This window comes from Cyprinus carpio, chromosome A1 (assembly GCF_018340385.1).
Source record: "Cyprinus carpio isolate SPL01 chromosome A1, ASM1834038v1, whole genome shotgun sequence".
Lineage (NCBI taxonomy): Eukaryota > Metazoa > Chordata > Actinopteri > Cypriniformes > Cyprinidae > Cyprinus > Cyprinus carpio.
The window spans coordinates 547,112-569,745 of record NC_056572.1 but is presented as its reverse complement, the minus strand read 5'-3'; the positions used below and the strand labels follow the sequence as shown (position 1 = coordinate 569,745).

The window sequence follows — 22,634 nt, the reverse complement described above, 5'->3', positions numbered from 1 at the left end:
CATCATCGACTCATCCTCATGTTCTGTATTCGAATACAAAATCGTTACAAATGTCGTCTTCTGCACAACATAAATGTATCTTGGTGTTAATCTTGGTTAAATGTATCATTTATGTTAAGTATATTCATTTATAAATATATTTTTGTTCATTGTTAGATCATGTTTGTTCTTGATGCTGCTGCATCACTTTATTTTAATAATTAATTGTTCATTTTTATATTTAAAAATCTATTTACCACTCCAATGAATTAAAATAAAAGTGTGATATCATACGAAACTGGTCTACTTCCAAAAAATACATGAGTTTGAACTTCATACACCTCCCTAATAAAATATGATTAGTGCACAGAAATGAATAAGACCCATTGATTCAAAATCATAGTTCAAATTGACTGATTGTCCACGAAAGAACAACAAAGATAACTTTAACTCTATATAAGTTTGCTATCATAATCTAATATCAACCTGGACCATGAAAAAGAAGATACAATTACAAAATGCAGAGTTATCAAATTTTTGACAATTTATTTAATTTATTCCTATTGTCACAGACAAAATACCCAACTGCATTCAACCATACGTGTAAACACCATGCACAGACCAAAAGGAAAACAAGAGACTACTGAAAGTGGCAAAACCTTAGTGTTCAAAGTTCAACCTCGACAAAAAATTATACAAAAGCAAGACAATTTTACATTTACTTTTAGTACAGAAATACACTAGAGACATGTAAAACAGGCTTGTTTCAATCCGAAATGCAGCTTTTAAGTATATACTCGATGAAGATATATCTGCACACTGCATTCTGGATGTAATACTGACTGATCAATACCATAAGCTCAGAACAGGCCACTTTCAGATCTTTTACTTGAGGTAGAATATTCTTTGAAAATATCAAAAATAATCATCTTTCTCTAAATCTTTAAAGTGAAACAATTAAAATGTATTTTATTTCTAGTGTCACAAACCTGGGGTTGTATTGCTGTGACACTTGTCTTTCAGTGCAATACACCACTGAAAGACACAAAGCGTTCACAAGGACAGAGCGTAAAAGTGTGCGTGTGCTTTAGTAAGCCTTTGACACAATAGTAGCACCAGATTAATACTGCAATCCACGATCTGTGGACTGACCAGTGATTAACAGTAACAGTTTAATATCACACTCCAGTCTCCCTCTTCCCCCATTCTGTAAACCTTCTCTCATCTTTCTGAGATTAAAGCATACACATTTGTACCGTACACACACAAATTTTGTAATAATATCTAAAAAGCCATTGTCTGGAGAGATATTATGGAATATGATAAAAACTTAAGATCACTCTGGTCTAGAAAACTACCAAAACTGATTGATTTAATCAAATTCCAACAAAAGGTAGTAAAAGCTGTTGTGACCTACACAGTCTTTCAGGACAAAACTGATGCTTTTCTTGAATAAATGTTCATGCATTCATTTAAAATTGTTTCAGAGCTGTGTTCTAGAGCCAAACAGTTGGAATGTAAGATTTTAAAGGGACAATTCAACCAAAAATGAAAATGTTGTTACAAACTTATAACTGAGTTTTTTCTGTGGAACCAAAAAATGAAGATGTCAAAAGGTGTTCAAAATGAGTCTTCACTTAAGAAGACAGAGAATAAAATAATTGTACTTTAATTATATTTTATGGCATTTTGTAGCAGCCCCTGTTGTCTTCTACATTTATTATATGTAAGAGTGGCCAGGATACTTTTTTAAGAACAAAAAACTCAGTCTTGCAAATTCGGAACAACATGAGTAAATATAGCAGAATTTTTATTTTTGGGGGAACTAATTCTTCTAAGAGTGTCCAGCTACAAAATATGGCTCCTGATGTAAACTAACGTGAGGCTGTAATTTTTATAGATATGCTTTCATCCTTAATGAACTACACTATTGTGCATTCAGATGCAGTGCTCAGAGATCCTTCTATGGAAGGATCAAATGAATAGATGCATCTTCAAATTCTTGCTCTTAGTGATGTTTTCTATCCATAACATCTACGGTCTCCAGACTTGCCTTTTATATAAGACTTGAAAAGACATGATATGAAATTAGAAGAGCATTAACCAGTGTCCCAATGTGGTGCATGATTCAGCCTATAGACAGTTAGATGCACACACGTACAGTACGTACATACATATACAGGCATTCTGATTGGAATATTAAGGCTGGGTTGTCGAGCACAGTGCATCATGATTGGTGTGGTCATCTGATCAGATCCTTGCTGGTCCATGCAGAACAGGAACACATTCTGATTGGTCCTTAAAGTGAAATAAATCTTGCTTGGTCTATTTAAAGAAGGATCTGGGCCACGTAGGGTGAGTGTGTGCTGGCCACTGCGGCAAGCAACGGAATGTCACTGGACTCAATCCTGAAAAGAAAAATAGATAAATGTATACATTTGCACATTTCTTTTGATGCTTTCTGCATTAAGACTACCATAATGCATGACTTAAAGCAACTGTGTGTAGTTCTGTGTACTTTAGAGCCCTCTACAGTGAGTGGAATTCTATGGAAAGTTGTTTCTGCCATGAGTTTACATCAGAATAAAAATAAAAGTTGATATCTCGCAATTCTGGCTTTTTTCTCAGAATTGTGATATAAACTCAGAGCTGCAGGGAAAAAACGTTGCGATTACCTTTTTATTTTTATTCTGAAGTAAACGCAGAATTCAGAGAAAATCTGGTTTGTAAGAAGTAAACTCAGAATTCTGAGAAAAAATGTAGAATGATGAGGGGAAAAAAGAATTCAGAATTCTATCGCAAATGACCTTTTTTATTTTGTGGCACAACCAGGCTGTCGTAATAACAGTGAATAGTTTTACACATGCATTTTGGACATGCTCACCAAACTTAGTGTGAGAAACAAAACAGAAGCCTTATTAGAAGCTAGTGTACCATCAGAATGATTTTGATATTTCATGCTAAAAGAAATGTACATACAGTTGCTTAAAGTGCAGGTTCAGAGACAGAGTCAGAGTAAGTAAGTAGTGTGATCTTACCCCAGTGCCAGCCCCAGTTCTTTCACAGGGACCCTGGTTTGTCCCCTCAGATATTCTGCTAAGGATCGACTCTTAAAATACACCTCCTGTAACCGGTCTTCCAGATGCATCACACACTGAGATGACGTTTGCATACACACACACACACACACACACACACACACACACACACACACACACAAAAAAGAAATTAGAATCTACACTAGTAAAACAGTATTCAAATTGTAATATATTTTTAAATGCAATTTTTTATTGTGATGGCAAAACTGAATTTTCAGAAGCCTTTTCTTCAGAAATCATTATGCTGATTTGGTACTCAAGAAACAATTATTATATTTATCAATGTTGAAAACAATTGTGCTGCGTAATATTTTTGTGGAAACTGATACTTTTTTTTCAAAATTCTTTGATGAATAGAAAGTATTTTTTGTATCAATGTAAAAGACCTTACCATCGATTTTAATCAATTTAACACACCCTTGCTGAATAAAAATATAAATTTCTTTCTTAGATAACCACACTACACACCACACTAAAAATACTCTCACATGTCTGTTAAGGATACTTACTAACTAAGACGCAATCTATATCGAACAAATAAAGCTGCAGAACTGATGTGATGAGCGTGTGTACGAGGTTGGACACCATCACGTCCCTGCCCAGCCGCCCGCCCTCGCACACGCGCTTTTGACTCGTCAACACCTGCACACTCAATCGATCTGTATCCGCCACGATGCACAGAGCCTCGGCCACTGGTTCATCCAGCGCCGGATGCTGCACAAACACAGAGGTGCATACTTCACCCTAATGTAGGCTATTTGAAAATATTTTTACTACAAAAATGAAAACCATAAACATGAAAGCTAATGTAATTACATGTGCAAAACATAAAAACTAAGAGACTTAAAAACTGGAGCATGCTTATGACACTCAACATACACTACATGAATCCTTTCCTATATGCAGTATTAACTGTAAATGTAATTGTACTTACGAGAACAGTGTGTTCGAGGTCAGCCATGAGGCACTGTTTGAGCCTGTGATCAGAACTGATGCCATGCAAGGCAAAGTCAGGCATGTACTGAGGACAGTACCCACCCAGCAAAGAACGCCCGAAATGATTAACACTGGCTCCATAGGGTGGGCCAAGTTTTTGAACACAATAGGCAACACTGACATGTAGATGTGAACAGCTCTTTTCACTACAAAAGGCCAAGTTTTTGAACACAATAGGCAACACTGACATGTAGATGTGAACAGGTGGGCCAAGTTTTTGAACACTGAATAGGCAACACTGACATGTATATGTGAACGATCACATGTTCAAATGTATTAATGTGTCTTACATCAATGGTTTGCAAAGAATCTGTTTTGCAGTTTCAATTTTTTAGTTTTTTTGTTTCAATAAATAGTCTTTTCGGACTCTGGAGAATGTTACGGTTTCTTTTCATAGTACAATGACTCCTAAAAGATCAAATATAATTTTATAGCTCATCATATGACCCTATTTAATTAGTAGAGTGTAGATGTTGAACTTAGTTTGCACTTGCCTTGGTAGTGGTAACTCGTACTCGTTTTGTTCTGTAGCCACGTAGAGTTCTTGTGCCGATGTTTCCTCATCATCACTGTCACCTAGAGCACTATCTGAGCTCTCGTTCCTCCGTATGTCACTCAAAAGCCTTTGATGCAACTTCCTGTCTAGTCCCCGTCCACACCCTGCCCCAGTCAGACCCCCGGCTTGTCCGTCATTCGCTGTCTCACTGGGACTGCCGATGTGAAACTGCACCCGATGCAAAAGAGGACTCTGACTGGCCAAAATGTGCTCTAATCCGCCCCCGACAGAGTCACTGTCTTCTCCAAAACATTCCTGTGCCATTTCTGTAAATTCAGACCTGACAGTGGTCAATTCCACGCTGGGGGATGGACTGGTTGATTTAGTATCAGTCAAAAGTATCTCATGGTTTTGTTCTACTGAGGTGCCCGGAATAGCATTACCCAAGTCAGAGTTCAGTGCTTTTTCACTCGTTCCAATAACACAAGCAGTAGGCTTTAATGGGTCTGGTTTTTCAGGGGTGGGATCAGTGGTTTGAGAGGTGCAGGGACTGGCTGGATTGTCCATCTGTTCTTGTGGTTGCACATGTTCCTGCAGGTCTGAGCAGCGAATGAAGTAGGACAGAACATACAAGACTCGCTGGACCAGTTCCCTCCTGCGTCCCACAACCACCGTTCGACACACTCTCACAGGAGAGCCCAAAGCACCATACAGATCACCTAAACAACAACAACACACAACATAAAACTGGGGAATCATTGCTAATGAAAACATATACAGGACTAGTCATTTAAAGTTTCTTTTTGAAACTTTTAAGAATTTTTGTGAAAAAGTGAAAGTTCAAATAAGTCAAGTCAAGTCATTTAAGGAAATGAAATCACTGTAAAAACGAGACTGCAAGTAGACCAGGGGTCTTCAACAGAGGATCTGGCAATTACAGTTTGACCTCAAACTAATTTTCATGAAACAAGTCAAATATACATTAAACAAAAATACAATATTAAGTTAACTTCAATAAAAACTTCAAAGAAATGTTCCATTCTCCCACATTACAATACAATATTGTATATAAAATATATAAAGTATATTTAATAGTAATAGTATTTAATTACTAAAATATTAAACATTTGAATATGACTGTTTACATCATTAATAATTATTTTATTTAAGCAACAAAGTATATATACACATAAATATAATATACATACATATATATATATATATGTGTGTGTGTGTGTGTGTGTGTGTGTGTGTTATATATATAAAAATAAATATATATATATAAATATACACATACACACACACACACACACACACACACATATATTTATATATATATATAGTTTATATTGAATTGCTATTCATGTAGACTCTAGAAAAAAAGGAATTGCTTCTATAAATCCGTTTTTCATATTATTTTTATTGTTTGAGTATTTCTAACTTAAGTGCTAAATAATATGAAGCTGTTTTTGCACTGCTGCCACACTGATGATTCATTTGATATGAATTATTATCATTCTATATTCATTCTTACCTAACTGAGCCCACAGTGGGTTGTACGGGTGAGATTTAGCCAACAGGTCCGCCGTCTGGGAGGCAGGTTTCTGGCAGCCAGATTTGATTGGCGGCATGCTGCTGGGCATCACCGTGGAAACCCAGGCTAAGTGATGCGTGAGAACAGCAGTAAGGAGAGCTGAGAGAAACCTAGACAAAAATGAGAGGAATAATTCACGAGTGTCCCATCAGAGCTCAACATGATAAGGCAATCAAGAGGAAGTTGTTCATTATAACTGACTGCCACACAGACACACCTGGCCAACTGTGTTTCCTGACACGCTTAGGATCAGTGATGGTGATGGAAACAAATAATTGATTTTCCAATTATCCCTGATTACACAGTACTAGTAAAAGAACAGGGTTAAAGATTTGAAGTAATATGTTTAGTTGAAAGGTTAAAGATCACTGACTGGCTCTTGGCTCCGTGTTCCATCAGCAAACTCATCTCCTTCAGGAAGCGCTGACACAGTAGGTTTCGCTCGGTACTTTGGGATATCATAGAAAGCCAGACTGGCTCGCTGATGCGGGGAGCCATGTACAGGTTCCACACCGTCATCCTACATCCAACAGAGAACCAGATGAGACTCAAACCCAAGACTCATATCCCTCGAACCTGAGGGCTTCTGTAACAATATCTTCTGCACCAAGTTGGTCATGAATCATAAAGGAAGTTTAATACTGTAGGGGGCACCAAGATTCAAAAGAGTTATAATGTGGCAGAACAAGAAGCACATTAAAGCATTACTGTAATTTTTTCATTCAAATACCAAGATCACTCCTTTGCTGACTGCTTAAATTCATCTTTACTGCTACAAAAATAGACAACTGCAGTTAAAGAGATCACACATGCACAAATATACACAGAGTGTACTGATATCAGCACCTGAATTCTCCCAGTGCTTCCATCACTCGACACAGATAGACCTGCACTCGCTGACTGGACTCTGCTATCCTTCTGCACACAATCATCGCCTGAAAAATAAACAAACACAGTTTGAACTCAGGGATAAAGTATAAATGTTTAATAAAAATAATCCTTACTGAAAGTCACAACGCATGCATGCATCAGGGTTATTATAGCGTATAGCATATAGGTGGAATCTACAGAGAACTGTCAAAATATTCATACATATAAATATATGAGGACTATAGAGAGCAGGTCAATAGCAAAAAAAAAAAAAAGAATATGCATGGTCATCCTAGATTCTGCATAAAAGCTGTACTAAAATATGTCTGACCCAACTCATATAAACAGAATAAGTGAGCATAATAACCCAGTATGAGTGTAGTTGTTTTTTTTGTTTTTTTTTTGGTCTATAAAATAATGATAGCTAAGCCTATTTTCTATACCATGTTTTTCTGAAAAAAAAAAAAAAAAAAAAAAAAACTGAATTTTTAATGATAAATTCCAATGAGTTTTTGCAAATAAATCCACAAACATCTAAGAAAAAAAGACTGTAATACATTGTTGAATGGATTTGTTTGCACCCCCTCCCTACTAGAATAATACTAGATTCACTCTCCTGCACTTTCACACTTACCCTCTCGATGGCAGTCTTGAGTTTGTTCATGTGAGACTCAAACAGAGGAAAGTGTGAGAAGAAAAACTCCTGAAAATTGTGGTTTTCCTCTTCTCGCTCCGGCAGGCTGATGATGATGCTGATGGCGATCTTCTTCCTCTGGATCATCACAGGGTTGGAGCTGCAGCTCTCGTCAGACAAGCTGAACATTTCTTCAGTGTTCCTGATGCACAAATGACCACATCTATCGTATCTGTATATTCTCATCTCTTACTGCCTCATATAAATATTCAGGCTTACCAGCGAGGCACGGGGCCATGCTGAAGACTGGTGGCCTGGCTACGGAGCAGTCGCCGTTGGTAACTGCTGGACAAACCACTACTGAAGGAGGAGCCAGGTGACGGTAGGGGAGTGGCCAACAAACTGCTCAGAGATGCTGCAGAAGTGAAAAGTGGGAGTTCACACTTCACAGACAACATGCATGAATCAATTTTGATCAATTTTATGCATCGTTGCTAAATAAAAGTATTAACTTCCTTGATAAAAAATATGTTACTGACCACAAACTTTTAAACGGTAATGCATGTTCAATATAGCCAGTTTGAATCTGCATTAAGTATGTTCTGACTTTGTCCTTTTGTGTGCATACCTGAGCGAGCAATGCCACTGTCTCCATCCTCACTGTGTCCTCTGCTTGGCATGTCCACTGGATTACTGTGGGCTGGAAAAACAGAGTCATTACACCCTCACATTCAGCTGCATTCTGAAGAATGTAAAGAAGTGTGTCCGCATTGCTTCACGTAGTGGGTGATTTGATGGAGGTGCTGGGTTCCCAAGCATGTTTCAAAAAAAGCATGCAGGTTAGTATCCCACACAGACATACACACCCATACACCAAGCACCTGCAAAAGTGTGGACCCTTCTGAAAGCGTCTAGTTAACCCCTGTAACCTAGAAACCTGGCAGTCACATCCATAACAATGCTGCTTTCCCACAATGACTGTTCAGACTTGGTATTAACATCAGTTTCACTGATCCAAGTGCACAGCGCTAAATACAGATGTAAACAGATGCAAAATATTTTTTTGCAAACCAAATCACAAGAGATGCAGATCAGTATCCAGTGTAAATATCATTGTCTTAGCTGTTGTGATTGCATCACCATTGCATCACCAGTGTATGTTAAAACAAGGCAGAAGGAAGTGCATTTTGTGAGGGGCCTAAAATCAGTCAAGGGCTAAAATAGTCAGACAGAGCACACAGCAGAAAATAAAACATAGCGAAAGGGTATGTGCATGTGAGATCAACACATGCTCACGCTGCTTCAGCATTCCACACAAACCTGCAAAGAAAGACGCGCTCCGAGCCAGGCAGAGCAGAGGAGCGCTAGGCACGCGGCAAACTCCTGAAAAGAGGAGTGGTATATGGCCATGTTGAGAAACAGTATGTTTGGGTGAAAATCAGAAAGATTTAAGAAACAGTCAATGAATGCTGACAGATAAAAGTGATGCTCTGAAACCTAGAGAGCTGCTGTGCTGCCTACACTGCTTTCTAAGACAGCATCCCCACTAAAATGCAACCTCATTAGTGACCAATATGGAATACTGCATGCTCACACTCACAAAAGTGTGCTACAGGGATGGCGTATTTTTGTAGGCCAACACATAAAAACAGCATAGTTAAGATACCTACCTTTTGGAACAGCCTTAGTGACAGGAGTTAAGTTACGAGGACTTAAAAAAGTTGTCTATGTACAGTAGGCACTCGGTTGCTCACTAGGTTTTTGGTGTGCAAAAATGAGAAGGAAAGAAGAAGTGTTTGCACTAATCTTACCTATGCTGCTGGTGTGACTAGGAAAAGTTTGGCTCATCGACTCAAAACTGTCTTGTAGCCTTTAAGAAAAAAAAATGGAGACAATGAGTGATACTCAGACTCAGACTGAGAGCAGACTCGTGTAGCAGCAGATTGCAGATGAGGGGAAACAAGAGACGTACGTATTTGTACTCTCAGAGGTGCTGCTTCCAAACCGGGTAGAAAAAACCTTACTGACCATCAGCTGCGGTGGAGACCTGTCACACACACAGTAACACAGTATTATCACACTGCTAAGGTCTTGATTCTTACTAAATATATTACGTTTACACAAAATACTCACCGGATGTGGTGAATTTTAAGCGTTGAACCCTTATAACTCATGGAAACTGAGCCAAACATCATTTCTCCAAGCATGGTCACGTCTGGAGCCGGTCTGGTATACTAAACACACAAACGAGTCAAGTGTGACATAAAAGTGCTCTAAGAAGACATACATACTTATGTAATTAGAGTTTATGAAAGGGTTTCTGCACTTTTGGACTGATAAAGTTTCATGATACTGGCTAAACAACAAACCTGATATGAAGGAGGCTTGTCTTTCTCGCTTGCTTGGCTGCCGATATGGCAAGCACCACTCCGGTTGGGGGGGGTTTTGGTTTCATCAGAGGTCTTTAAGATAAAAGAAACAGTTACAATTAAATTCTTACAGGCTGATATAGAATCAAGTAGATGTTTGCAACAAAATAATGTATGTATGCTAATATATATATATATATATACACATTAGAAATGAATACTTACTGAATTCATTTCTTACTTACTGAATACTGAATTAAGGATGCATTAATTCAGCAAGATTTCATTAAACATATAAAAAGTAAAGATGTCTTTATGGCAGTAAAGATGTGTTATTGTTATAAAAAAAATTCAATTTTCAAAAGTTCAAATAAATAATATATTTCAAATAAATGTTTTTTTTTGACTTCCTGTTCAAAAAAAAAAACTAAACAAAAAAAAAAGAATCATGTTTCCACAAAAATATTAAGCAGCACAGCTGTTTTTTACATTCATAATAATAGGAAATGTTTTTTGAGCAGCAAATCAGAATATTAAAATGATTTCTGAAGTATCATGTGACACCGAAGACTGGAGTAATTATGCTGAAAATTCTTGTGAATAAATCTTCTTAATAATTACATTTTAAAATATATTCAAATAGTTACTTCAGTTTTCCTTAATTTTTGATCAAATAAATGCAACTTTATTAACATGAGACTTCTTTTAAAAACATTTACAAAAATATTACCAACCCCAATCCTTTGCATTTTTATTTTTTTGCTGTATCTCTGTGCACACAAGTTGAAAATAATAACGCTATGCATGATATAAGTTATCTTTTTATAATCTGCAGGTCAAAACCCATTTAAACTAAATCTTTGAGCAAATAATGCTAACACAAACATGAGCAATGGTAGGAAAGTGTTTGCAAGAGCTATATTTTACCACAAGAGACAATTCAATAGCAATACACACACGTGCACACACACACACACACTGTTAATTCTGTCTCTCTCTCTCTCTCTCTCTCTCTGTGACAAAAGCTGAAGAGCTGAATAAACAGACCAATCATGTGACAACTTACTGACAATAAATCACACTCTGTTCAGAGAGAGCCAGAGACATTCAATAACAACTGTCTAGATGGATGAGTATAGATGGGTGGATGTTCAAAAAAATACAGCTTTGATTTAAGTCTATATTCAAGCAATAGAAGAATTTAATATAACAACATTAAAAATATAGTATGCATATTGTCCCTGAGGTCTAGCGTTTTTCCTTTTTACCAAAAAGTCCTAACTTGACTAGTAATTTGAACAGATTACTTTGCGTGTGAAATGCGAGCCTCTTAAAAAACACACACACAAAAAACTTTTCTAATGATGGGATCCTTCAGAAGGAAGGATGCTAAACAGTCAGGAATGTTTCAAGGTTTCCCACATTTTATTCTTATGGTAAGTTCTTCTGTGTATTTATTTATTTTTTGCACGCGTTAAGAATAATAGAATCTATCCTACAACGTCAACCTTCCAGAAAAAGTCTGATTTCCCAAGACATGACCCTCTTAAAACATCCTTAACATGAAAAGTGTATAATAAAAACATTTCTAAATCATACCAAAACTTCATATTCAATCAAACCTCGGTAAACAGTAATATCAAGATACAACCTACACACACCCACACACAGTCTCATGAGTGTTAAAAGCTTTGACCCAGTTAGCTGAGCAGTCACACCTGTCATGAGATCCAAGCAAGCTGGATTACAGAGCATGTGACTCCTCCCAAAACACCCCCCCCCCACCACACACACACACACACACACACAGACCACATTAACTCACCGGCTCGGATGTGTCCAGTTTATGTATTGCTTTGGAGTCAAAGAGAACCTGGCGCCCTCTTCTCTCACAGTCTTGATACACTATCAACCTGATCTGAGCTAGATCGAACTCAGCAGACGCCCAACTAAAAGAGAGAGAAACACAGGTCACCGTGATCAAAACGTTCAAAAAGAGAAAACATTTCCTCTACAACATCTATTGTCCATCACAAAAAACAACAACAACAACATTTGAGCCAAAGATAGGTTTCTGACCATTTCAAAATGACTAACTTTCAATTATTCAACAAATAAAATGAGCAAAGTATTGGAAATTCACCATTTATTGATCCTCATCCTTCAAATCTTCAGTGAATTACAGCTATTGATTACGTTTGGAGTGAGTTTAATTTTTTGATGTTTGAGTCTCTTGATTAAAAGTCATATTGTGAAATATTATATTTTAAAATAACCATTTACTATTTTAATATTGTAAAATGAAGCAAATCTTAATTTTCAGCATCATTACTCCCATCTTTAGTGTCACGTGATCCTTCAGAAATCATTCTAATATGCTGATTTGCTGCTCAATGATCAATAGAAGTTTTGTTAAAAATATAAATATTGTGTAAAACTTTTACCGTCACGTTTGATCAACTGAATGCATCCTTGCTGAAAAAAAAAGTATTATTATTATTATTTTTTAAATCTTACTGACCCCAAACCTTTGAACTGTAGTGTACATTTTGGTCTTTTCCTCACACAAAACTCTTTTATGGCTGCGGAACACTTGGAATATAGCGCATGACTTGTTTGGACTATATTTATAGTGCTATATTTGTCATTTCTGAGCTTGTCACTCCCTGTTCATCATTCACTGACACTGCATGTAAAAGAGAAGCATTAACATTCTTCATAATTTCTTTTTTGTGTTCCACAGTTCCATACTTAAAATGCAAAAACACATTTTCTTCATACAGTTACACACCCCCTACCTGCTTTCCATCCTGGTGTATGATAAAGTGATCAGACATTCATTTCCAGCCTCCAAGCACTACATATACATCCAAAATAGATATGAATAACAATCACAAGATGCCCGAAACTGGTCAAGAGAGCGGCTGAAGGCACGAAAAGTGGACCATTCACACAGCTGCATGTTTCTTCTATTAAACATCAGAAGATCACCATAGTCTAACGACGGAAAACACAGGCACACAGTCTCCATCTCCGCTTGTCTGAGCTCTGAGTGCACAAGTCACACAAAACCTCACACACACACACACACACACGGTGTCGGCAGCACCCCTTCTCTCTGACTGCGTAGATGATGCAGTGTGTTTGTTTTATCAGTGTTCATGTGTGAGTTGGCAATCACTGTGTCTGCTTGCGTCGAGTGTACGGACTTTGTATACGGACTGCTTAGTGTTAGTGTGAGTGTGTTTTAGATGATATGGTGCTCAGTCTTTTCTAACCCAGCTGCTGGACAATACATTGCTATGCACAGGCTCCCTTTATCCTTCACACACACACACAGAGGGCACAGGCTCTCTTTATCCTCTCTTACTGAGACTTTGCGTGAGTGAGTGTGTGTGTGTGTGTGTGTGTGTGTGCCAGTATATAAGAGAGAGAGACAGATGGATGGAGGGAAAGAGAGAGAGAAAAACACTTGCTTGGGATGGTACTGCCACTACACATTGACACAAACACAAACACATAGACCCTAGAAGTTATATTAGTAAGAACTCCTTATAAACACAATGGTTTTTATACTAAAATAACACTATATCCTAAACCAAACCCTCACAGAAAGCAGTTTACATTATATTTGTTTCACTATATTTGTGAGGACATTTTCAAACATTTGTCCCTCATAGGTGTAGCCAAATCTGTACACACACACACACACACCTAACTAACTGTTACTAAAACACACCTAACTAACAATTAAGTGATTCAGTTTTTAAAAGCAAAGAACAATGCCTCTTAATGAATTAGCCTTTGCGACACATCCTTTTTGTGATTTTCCTCATACTTCAGGTCACATGAACATCAACCGCTGTGTCATATGATCACTGCAGTTCACACAGACACATACTGACTGACATCTAGAACCATTTCAGATTAGCTGAGTGAAATATGTCAACATTCATTCACAAATTCTAAATAATAAATACAAAGATTTTACTGTTTCAGAAATTAATCTCAAAAAGAGGTTTATGAAATTTATGTTTGTTTTTATTGAAATGATTTAATTCTGAAAACATTTTTTGTATTATATTTATATTATAATTATAATTATATAATTATAATTAGTTTTTAATTTTGAATATATATATTGCAATATATAAATATATATATATGAACAAACAAATATTTAATTTATATTATTTACGTTTTAATAAAAATGTATATATTAAATTACAAATGATTGGATAGATATATATATATATATATATATATATATATATATATATATATGCTGATTATAATTTAGGCCGAAGCACCGCATCATCATAAGCGACTCTGATATTAGTAGCTGAGATTGGTCAAAGCTGCATATTTAAGTACATATTTTATATTTTCTTGTTTGTTTATTCAAGTTGAAAAAGTCTCAGAGTTTGGGTTACACAATCGGCTGTGTAACAATGCTTCAAGAACTACTACATTACTATACACACACATTCACATGCAAAACACTCTTTAGAGCAGATTCCTCTCATAAGCAAACAAAAAGGTTACCATATTTGTATAGTGGCTCAAAAAGTGCACACACACACACACACACAGTGTACCTGTTCCATGAAGCGTCCTCTGGAATGAACAACCTCCTTGCAGTGTTTTTCTTGCGACTCTTAATCTTCATCTTCACAGGTATTCCACTCAGTACACTACAGAGAGTGTGTGTATGCATGCGTGCAGACATACACTCACCCGCTTTCTTTAAAAATGTGTTCTTACTTTGTCTAGAAGTAAGTTCTCCAAATCAAATGACATTCATGAAATCCAAAGTAGACCAAATAGAATGATGGGGAGATTCAGATTCAGGAGAGACAGAAGTTTTTTTGGGCAGCATGTGTTCAGAGACTGAAGGTTTTCTACACTTATCTATCTGATGACTAATGAATACAGCTCAAACGTCACATGACTGTCATACACACCCTTTCACAAAGCATGTGATCAAAACACAGTCATAGGACACTCTCACTGGCCAAAGTTGCATACCTCAGCAAACAAACTAAAACTAACACGTACTCTTTGCTAACACCATGCATGTTGCAACAAATATTCAGTAAGTCACATGCTTCACCCCTACTCAAAGAGAAAGTGAACATTTTCAGAAAGTAAAGGTCCATTTTAATTTTCTCTCAAAATAGAAATATTACTTTTGAGATCATATCAGTAGTCAATTAAAAGCAGATTTATTTTACAAGGAGCGGGTCTCCTAATGGGGGCAGACATTTTGAGATCATGTGACCATCTGAAGTCTACTGGCTTTGACTAATGAGAGAGGGTTTCTGAGATACTTTTACTTACAGAATAAACTGACGGACTGCAGATAGTGCATTACTACATTGGCATAAAAACTTTTGCACTTGTAATGTATCAACACCACTAGGTGCACTGTTGTTATTGTTTATAAAACTACTGAGATTGTTTTCGGTAATTAAAATAAAGCTGAAATAAAGCGAAATATAAATATTAACGTGTTTGTTGCCCTGGCAAATAACAGTAATAAATATCTTTAATTACTAAAATTAGTAAAACTAGAAATAAATAAATTAATTAAATTAAATAGAAATATTAAAAACAAATGTCAAAAGCACATCGAAATTATACATACAAAATTATTATACTTTAAACTAAAAACTAAAATGAAAACTGAAAATATAAAAATAAAATATAAATCAAAACGCGAATAAATAATATAACGGTATATAAATAATACTAAAATAACACTGACTAGGTGCCAGTTTAAGTCTAAAATAACATGGCACAACACTGCTGTTATCATTAAGACTATTAATGATATTATTATTATCAGCTATGCTATCATTGTTATCACTGAGACTATTACAATTAGTTTCCAGTAATTAAAATAAAGCTGAAATAAAATATAAACATTACATTAAAAAACTAAATTATTTAGAATTATTATTAGAAATATTGCCTTTGCAAATAAGTGAAATAAGTTGAAGTACTAAAATTAATAAAACTAAAAATGAATAAGTTAAACAGAATAAATAAACAACTGTTAAAATTTTTAAAAGCACAACAAAATTACTAAAATTAAAAATATTAATACATTCAAAATATTTATAAATACTATAATAGTATATAAATAATACTACAATAATACGGACTAGGAGTCAGCATAAGTCCAAACTAACATAGCCAGCACATCATAAAGTAAACAAAAATGTCATTGTACTTTTCCACATCTCTTTAAATTAATTTAGTAAACATAAATACCACACAAACGACAATTATATTTCTAATGTAAAAAGCTTTCTCAGAGAGCTCACATTTTATTAAAAGTATTTATTCCCTCAGATCACATATGTTAAAGTGAGCATTCAAATCTCATATTTTGATAAATCCAGTGATTCTGACCTAAATCAGCTCTGCAAATAGATCAGTTTTGAACAGTGACTCCAAATCAAAACCGAGATCAATGTTTTCTGTGTTATCAGTGGGTAAGCAGAGTCACTTCCTTCTAGGAAACTGCTGAATCGTCATGTGACCATGTTTCTGGAAAGTGTGAGTGTCCTTTATGTCGCATTACTGCTTAAAAACGTTTAGAGTAAGGACATAGCTTAACTAAAAGCAACCGAAGGCTTTTCATTCACATGCAAGCATATTCTGATCGCACTTAAAAACTTAAAGAGGAACTCATTTGTTTAGAAGATTCAAGGGTTTGTGATTCAGAACTTAACACTAAAAAACAAAACAAAAAACGTAATATTGTGAAATATTTTTACAATTTAAAATAACTGTGTCCTATTTTAATATACTTTAAAATATAATTTATTGCGTTGATTAGTGCAGAATTTTCAGCATCATTACTCCAGTCTTCAGTGTCACATGATCTTCAGAAATCATTCTAATATGCTGAATTATCATCAAACAGTTTTAGCTGCTTAATATATATATTTTTGGAACCTGTGATACTTTTTTAAGTTTTCTAAAAAGTTAAAAAGAACAGCATTTTTTCAAAATAGAAACCTTTTGTAACAACAAAAAAATTCTCTGTCACCACTTATCATCATTACAAAACATCTCTGAACAAAAGAATTAATAACTTCAAAAAAAAAAAAAAAACAAAAGAAAAGAAAAAAACATTTGAACGGTAGTGTATATTGTCACAAAAGCTTTTAAATAAATGCTGTTTATTTTTTTTTTTTTTTACTTTTTATTCATTAAAGTATCCTAAAAAGTATCACAGGTGTCAAAAACAACAACAACAACAAAAAAAAACAATATATAATATAAAATAACAATATATTAACATAAAAACATGTATTTTAAATTGTAATAATATTTCACAATTTTGCTGTTTTTACTGCATTTTTGATCAAATTAATTATATATTTGTATATACTTGTATGTACACACACACACACACACACACTTTTTTCATTCCTAAATCATGTTTACATGATTTCTCCTAACATGGGACAAATTGTCACTAAACCACTTTTTTGTGCTAAATTATATTTCCATGGTTTTTTGATATAGATGTTTTCTTCTAATTTCAGTTGAGAGCAAACACCGAGAAATACAACATTAGATTTATCTCTGTATGCTTTCTGCGTGACTCTCCCAGAAAGCCCATCTCCACCCACTCTGACTAAAATATAGGAGGAAACGCACAGCAGAAGCCATAAATGCAGAATTGTTGTACTCTCAAAATAAAAACCTGTCACAACTTGCAAGTATTTGTTAAGTAAGTATTAAGCATACATGCCCTGAAAGAGTTACAGAACGCATGGACTGGCGCTCAGCTGACCATAACTCCACATACAGACCAAGTAACTCTATGGCCTGCGAGCGATGATGACACAATAAACTGGTGATCATAACGTCGCACGTATTTGCACCACCTAGTGTTTCTTGCAGAAAAATAAATAAATAAACAGCTGTCTGCCGCGGAGAAAATAAAAGTGACAGGCACGCGCTTATGACTAGCGCGTGCAGGTGTAAAGAGCGCGTGACTGCATATTCATAGGTGTAGTATGTGCGCGTGCTAGCGGTCTCACCACTGCTCCGCCGCCGTGGAGTAGTCCCGGGAGCTGCCGTTACCGACGGCTCTCTTCCCGAAGAGCTTCTGCAGCAGCGTCGGCATGCTCGCGCTCCGTTTATCACAAACACGCACTCCGGGGTTCTCGTTTCCCCATCAGGGCGAGCGCTCGGGTCTCTGGTGAAGAGCCATGCTGGAGTCATGTGACGTTTGCACCAGCTGATCTTCGACAGACTGTCGGTGACCCGCGGGCGCTCTCTGCTGAGGAGACGCGGACTCACAGCGGCACGTGCAGAACGTGCTAAACAAGCACAGGGCTTTCCTTCCTTGTTTTTGAGATGGTCCTCACTGCAGAACACGAGATCCAGGGGGCGTGGTTGGAGCCACATCTAGGGGGTGGAGTTGGGTGGGTTTAGGGCTCAGGGGGTGGAGACGGGTAGGTTTAGGTGTATGTAAGGTGGGAGGGGTTAAATCTTAATCCAACCACGCCCCCTGGATCTTGTGTTCTGCAGTGAGCTTTCCATTAAAAATGCACAACATTCAGTTTAATAAATTAAACGGGTTGTGTGAATACAGATTACGGTTTAAATATATTCACATTTATTGAATAATATTGTTCTCTTTCTGAAAATTTTATTAATTTATATATATATATATATATATATATATATATATATATATATATATATATATATATATATATATATATATATAAATAAAAAGTGAAATAGGAAAAATTGGGGACAAAAGGCTCAATTGTTTTTATCGATGTATATTGAATTATATTTAAAGTATAAAATTCAGTATAAAAGAAATATAAAACAGCTGAAGCAAATAAAACACAACCATGCAGCTGGAAAATTATATTTAAAAAAAAATAACATTTTGATTAGTTCTATTTGTTCTTGTTTTTTTTTTTTCCATTTAAAATTATATCATTCCGTTTAAATTAAGTGGATGATATCAATAGAGAATATGGTTTAAATATGTTACATTTTCGTTCAATTCAATGCATATTGTTATCTTTCTCTCTCTCTCTCTGTCTCTCTCTTTCTGAACAAAAAAATGGAATTATAACCCTTCTAACTAGAAAATACATTAATGAAAAAATTATGAAATGAAATTAAAAAAAAAAGAAAAAAGAGAGAGAGACAGAGTGAAATACGAATTCTAAATCGTTTTATTTGACAACAGGTATAAATTATACTTAATGCACAAAATGCAGTATAAAAATAATATTAAATAGTCATTTGTATGAAAAACAAAATTTATTTTCTTGTTTACATTGTCATAACGTAATTTTGCAAGTTTGTAAGAAGTACATTACAAAAACATTATTTTCTGATCATTTCAACGTGTGAATAAAGAGTATTGATATATGACATGATATTCCTGCGGAGCTCCTGACTATAATACGTCAATGTCAATAATACACGGAACAAAAATACCGTCGAACCGCTTCAGCGGTCCGTGCCTCAAATCTGCCCCCGTACGCCACACGTCTGAAAGATAGACGTTCACTTATATCAACAAATATGGTAAGTTTTTATTTAAAAATTTTATTTAATTAAAATGACTTTGCATGGCGTGTTTGATAGCTAATATTCTCTCTTCAGCCGAAGGCAGCGAAAGGGAAGGGTCAGGCGGAGAAGAAGGCTATTCACCCATTCAGCAGAAAAGCTGCATATTTAGCAAGCGCTGCCATCAAACAACAGAGGAAAGAAAAGTACGAGTCGTTTCTGCTTCACTTTACATTTATTCACGAAAATAAAAAAGGGTTTCGCATTGCCACGGTTACTTTTTATGCTTTTACGCCTCTAAGTGGAATGTGTTCAAATCACTTCTAGGTTAAAGGGTGAAAAAGCACAGCGTCTAAGTTTGATTGGTGAGTCGTTGCTTTTATTTTTCAATCTGAAAGCTTGTTTTTTTGACCAGTTTGTTAAAGTATACCAGTGTGTTATACCCCATCTAACTAAAGTATGTTTGGCTCTGTTCCCAAACGTTATTAGAATGTTCTTGGAACGTCCTTTTTGTTTTTTTACTTGCTTTAGCCTGAGATCATTCCTCTAAGCCACTTGACTCATCTTCTGCAGGTGAAAAACTTTTGTGGTTCCAAAGCCAGCTGGACCCTGACAAGTCAGAATACACCAAACAAGATGCTTGTAATATAACTGAGAGGTATGACCATCCTAAGCAAATGTTATTTTGACTTGTAAAGTTCTCGATTTAGTTGAAAATCCTGCATATTGAGAATAATAATAATAATAAAACAGGCATCTTGGTTCATGTCCTCTTTCTCAGGTACCTTCACCGGTTTGACAGAGAGCTGGAGCAGATTGAGTTAGCGAACAGTATTAAAGGACGACAGGGCCGTCAGCACGGCTCTAGAGAGGCCATCATCAAACAAACAATGGAGCGAGAAAGAGCTCAGTATGAAGGCAATGGCTTTGGTATGGTTCCAATTTTTGCATTAACTTTTGCATAGGTCTCTATTATCTTTTTTTTTGTTTCCTGCCATTTAAGAGTTTTATATGAGCAGTGCTAAGAATCCTTGTATAAAATGTTTCCTGCATGTACATATAGCTGCACATAACTAATTATGCTTTTCCAAGGTGAGTACATTAGAGCAAGAATGTGCATCCTCTTCAAGCCATGCAAAGATTTGTATTGGTTTAATTAAAGTAATCCTTCATTATTAGCCGTTTATTGCCATATTATTTGCATAATGTTCTTGTAAAGAAAAAAAATGTGTTTGTTACCTTTAGGCAACATCACGCTGTACAGTATGTGGTTAAAAGTTGTCTCTCTTTTTTTCACCTTACAGAAGTCCCTGATATCATCAACTCTAAGCATCTGAAAATATTCAGGTATTAACTGCTTAAAAGTATGCTCTTTAACACTTTTTATAGCAAGTCATCAGATTTAAAGAATTTCTGGAACTAGCGATGTGAAGTTCAACACTTAACATATCAAATCTGTCTAACCTTGAGCCACATTTGCTTGATAGAGAGTGGACCGGTGACCTCAAGAAACTCCCCAACATTAAGATGAGAAAGGTTTCAGCCAAAGGCTCTGATAGCAGCGTGTCTGCAGTTTCACAAGATACTGATACAGAGCTATAGTACTGTGAAATCCTGCAGCTCTACTATAGTTTACTGCAGAGGAATGGACATCATGCAGCGTAAGGACGGAAAGAGCAAGACGTTGCTTTGTGTTACTAGTGCTTCCAACTAGTAGCCAGTGTACTGAGCCTCTTGAAAAAAAATGTTGTTGTGAGGAAGGGTGTTACTTAGTCTCTCAGGTAACAGTATTATTAGTTCATAAATAAACAGAGACTTTGAAACCGTTTGATACATTCACTGGTTTATTGCATGTTTCTTTTAAAATGTGCATCTGAGTTGTGAACACTGATGTTGATCACCAAATCTTATGATCCTGGCATGGCCCTGTGTGTGTTTGTTTTTTGTAAGAATAGAGCAGGTCAAACTCTTCATTCCATGAAGTTTTTAAATGAACCTAAAGGACTTGATTAGTTGGATCAGGTGTGTTTAATTAGGGTTGAATCTAAACTCTGCAGGGCTCCAGCCCTCCATGAATTGAGCTTGACACCCCTGTACTAGAGGATTGGCTTCTGTGACTTGAATAATGACTTCTGTAACTGCCTTTTTCACCTGTTACTTTCAGATGTCACGTAACAGAGTTTTCACTAATCTACCAAGCTGCAGAGAACAGATTAATCACTTCAGAACATGTTATGAATGTGAGAATTTTTACATCTGACCAGTGAGAAATATTTGTAAGCTATACAATACGGCTGCCAATCAATTAAGGCAAGACACCACAGGTGAATAGGATAAAAACATTTAAAGAAACAGTTCACCCAAAAATGAAAATGTACTCACTCTCAAGACCATCCGAGATGTAGACGAGTTTGTTTCTTCATTAGAACAGATTTGGAGAGCTTTTTTAACTTCTATCAGGAGTTTGGACTCTCATTCTGCCGGCACCCATTCACTGGTGAGCATGTGATGAAAAAACAAACTCACCTACATCTTGTATGGCCTGAGAGTGAGTCGATTTTCATTTTGGGAGGAACAGTTCCTTTAACTAATAGATACCACCAAACGTCCTGTTGACTGATTACATAAAAAATTGCGAATTGTTTGGTTTGCTGTCATATTAGAGCTAAAGGTTTTTGCATAGGGGATTTTTAATCACTTGATAAATCAGAAAATACTGTCAGCAGTAAGAAAAATATGTTTTCACCACGTTTTTAGGAATAAAATGTATAAAATCAGGAAAATTTTATATGAACAAACCCTGATGTTTGAAATCTATAGATGCAAACAAATAAAGTGCAATAATAATAATAAAAACATTTAAATGTGTCTTATGGGTGTTTTCTTTACACTAGCATGAAACATACAAATAGCACAAAATCTCAAAACTGACCAGTGCATGAAAAAAAGAAAAAGCGTTTATGCATATTGTGTCTTGCCTTTTTAATAAGTCTTAATAATATGACTGCATACTCACAAAAAAAACATTAAGATT

General features: G+C 35.8%; 2 protein-coding genes across 7 annotated transcripts; one reads left to right on the top strand and one right to left on the bottom strand.

Moving 5' to 3' along the window:
• Nucleotides 1-500: 500 nt before the first annotated feature.
• LOC109060553 (folliculin-interacting protein 2-like) lies at nucleotides 501-21,180 on the bottom strand. Of its 6 annotated transcripts, XM_042775082.1 has the most exons (18): nucleotides 18,100-18,410; nucleotides 11,862-11,985; nucleotides 10,037-10,129; nucleotides 9,801-9,901; nucleotides 9,640-9,714; nucleotides 9,479-9,537; nucleotides 8,988-9,050; nucleotides 8,296-8,367; nucleotides 7,947-8,082; nucleotides 7,668-7,869; nucleotides 7,010-7,098; nucleotides 6,537-6,683; nucleotides 6,104-6,273; nucleotides 4,554-5,288; nucleotides 4,012-4,151; nucleotides 3,591-3,791; nucleotides 3,018-3,133; nucleotides 501-2,387 (listed from the first exon to the last, which is right to left on the bottom strand). In XM_042775082.1, the coding sequence occupies exons 1-18, from the start codon at nucleotides 18,183-18,185 to the stop codon at nucleotides 2,309-2,311; spliced, it is 2,688 nt and encodes an 895-aa protein (XP_042631016.1). In that variant the 5' UTR covers nucleotides 18,186-18,410; the 3' UTR covers nucleotides 501-2,308. The 6 variants fall into 6 exon arrangements, with proteins under 6 accessions (XP_042631016.1, XP_042630875.1, XP_042630670.1 ...); XM_042774795.1 differs by lacking the exons at nucleotides 501-2,387; nucleotides 3,018-3,133; nucleotides 3,591-3,791; nucleotides 4,012-4,151 and having other exon boundaries at nucleotides 4,492-5,288; nucleotides 18,100-18,263; nucleotides 18,304-18,423; XM_042774941.1 differs by lacking the exons at nucleotides 501-2,387; nucleotides 3,018-3,133; nucleotides 3,591-3,791; nucleotides 4,012-4,151; nucleotides 18,100-18,410 and adding an exon at nucleotides 21,065-21,180 and having other exon boundaries at nucleotides 4,488-5,288.
• On the top strand, nucleotides 19,463-22,468 carry LOC109060522 (translation machinery-associated protein 16-like). The gene is made up of 7 exons (XM_042775669.1): nucleotides 19,463-19,618; nucleotides 19,697-19,806; nucleotides 19,928-19,965; nucleotides 20,174-20,258; nucleotides 20,382-20,530; nucleotides 20,905-20,947; nucleotides 21,088-22,468. The coding sequence occupies exons 1-7, from the start codon at nucleotides 19,616-19,618 to the stop codon at nucleotides 21,200-21,202; spliced, it is 543 nt and encodes a 180-aa protein (XP_042631603.1). The 5' UTR covers nucleotides 19,463-19,615; the 3' UTR covers nucleotides 21,203-22,468.
• Nucleotides 22,469-22,634: the final 166 nt, after the last annotated feature.

What these genes read in the sequence shown, in the direction of transcription:
- LOC109060522 (XM_042775669.1), top strand. An exon ending in GCTTGTAATATAACTGAGAG is followed by an intron (nt 20,259 to 20,381) that starts GTATGACCATCC and finishes CCTCTTTCTCAG; the next exon opens with GTACCTTCACCGGTTTGACA. An exon ending in GTATGAAGGCAATGGCTTTG is followed by an intron (nt 20,531 to 20,904) that starts GTATGGTTCCAA and finishes TTCACCTTACAG; the next exon opens with AAGTCCCTGATATCATCAAC.
- LOC109060553 (XM_042775082.1), bottom strand. Translation starts at nt 18,185, where the DNA reads ATGCCGACGCTGCTGCAGAAGCTCTTCGGGAAGAGAGCCGTCGGTAAC. An exon ending in TCCACGGCGGCGGAGCAGTG is followed by an intron (nt 11,986 to 18,099) that starts GTGAGACCGCTA and finishes TCTCTCTTTTAG; the next exon opens with TTGGGCGTCTGCTGAGTTCG. An exon ending in ACCTCTGAGAGTACAAATAC is followed by an intron (nt 9,538 to 9,639) that starts GTACGTCTCTTG and finishes TTTTTCTTAAAG; the next exon opens with GCTACAAGACAGTTTTGAGT.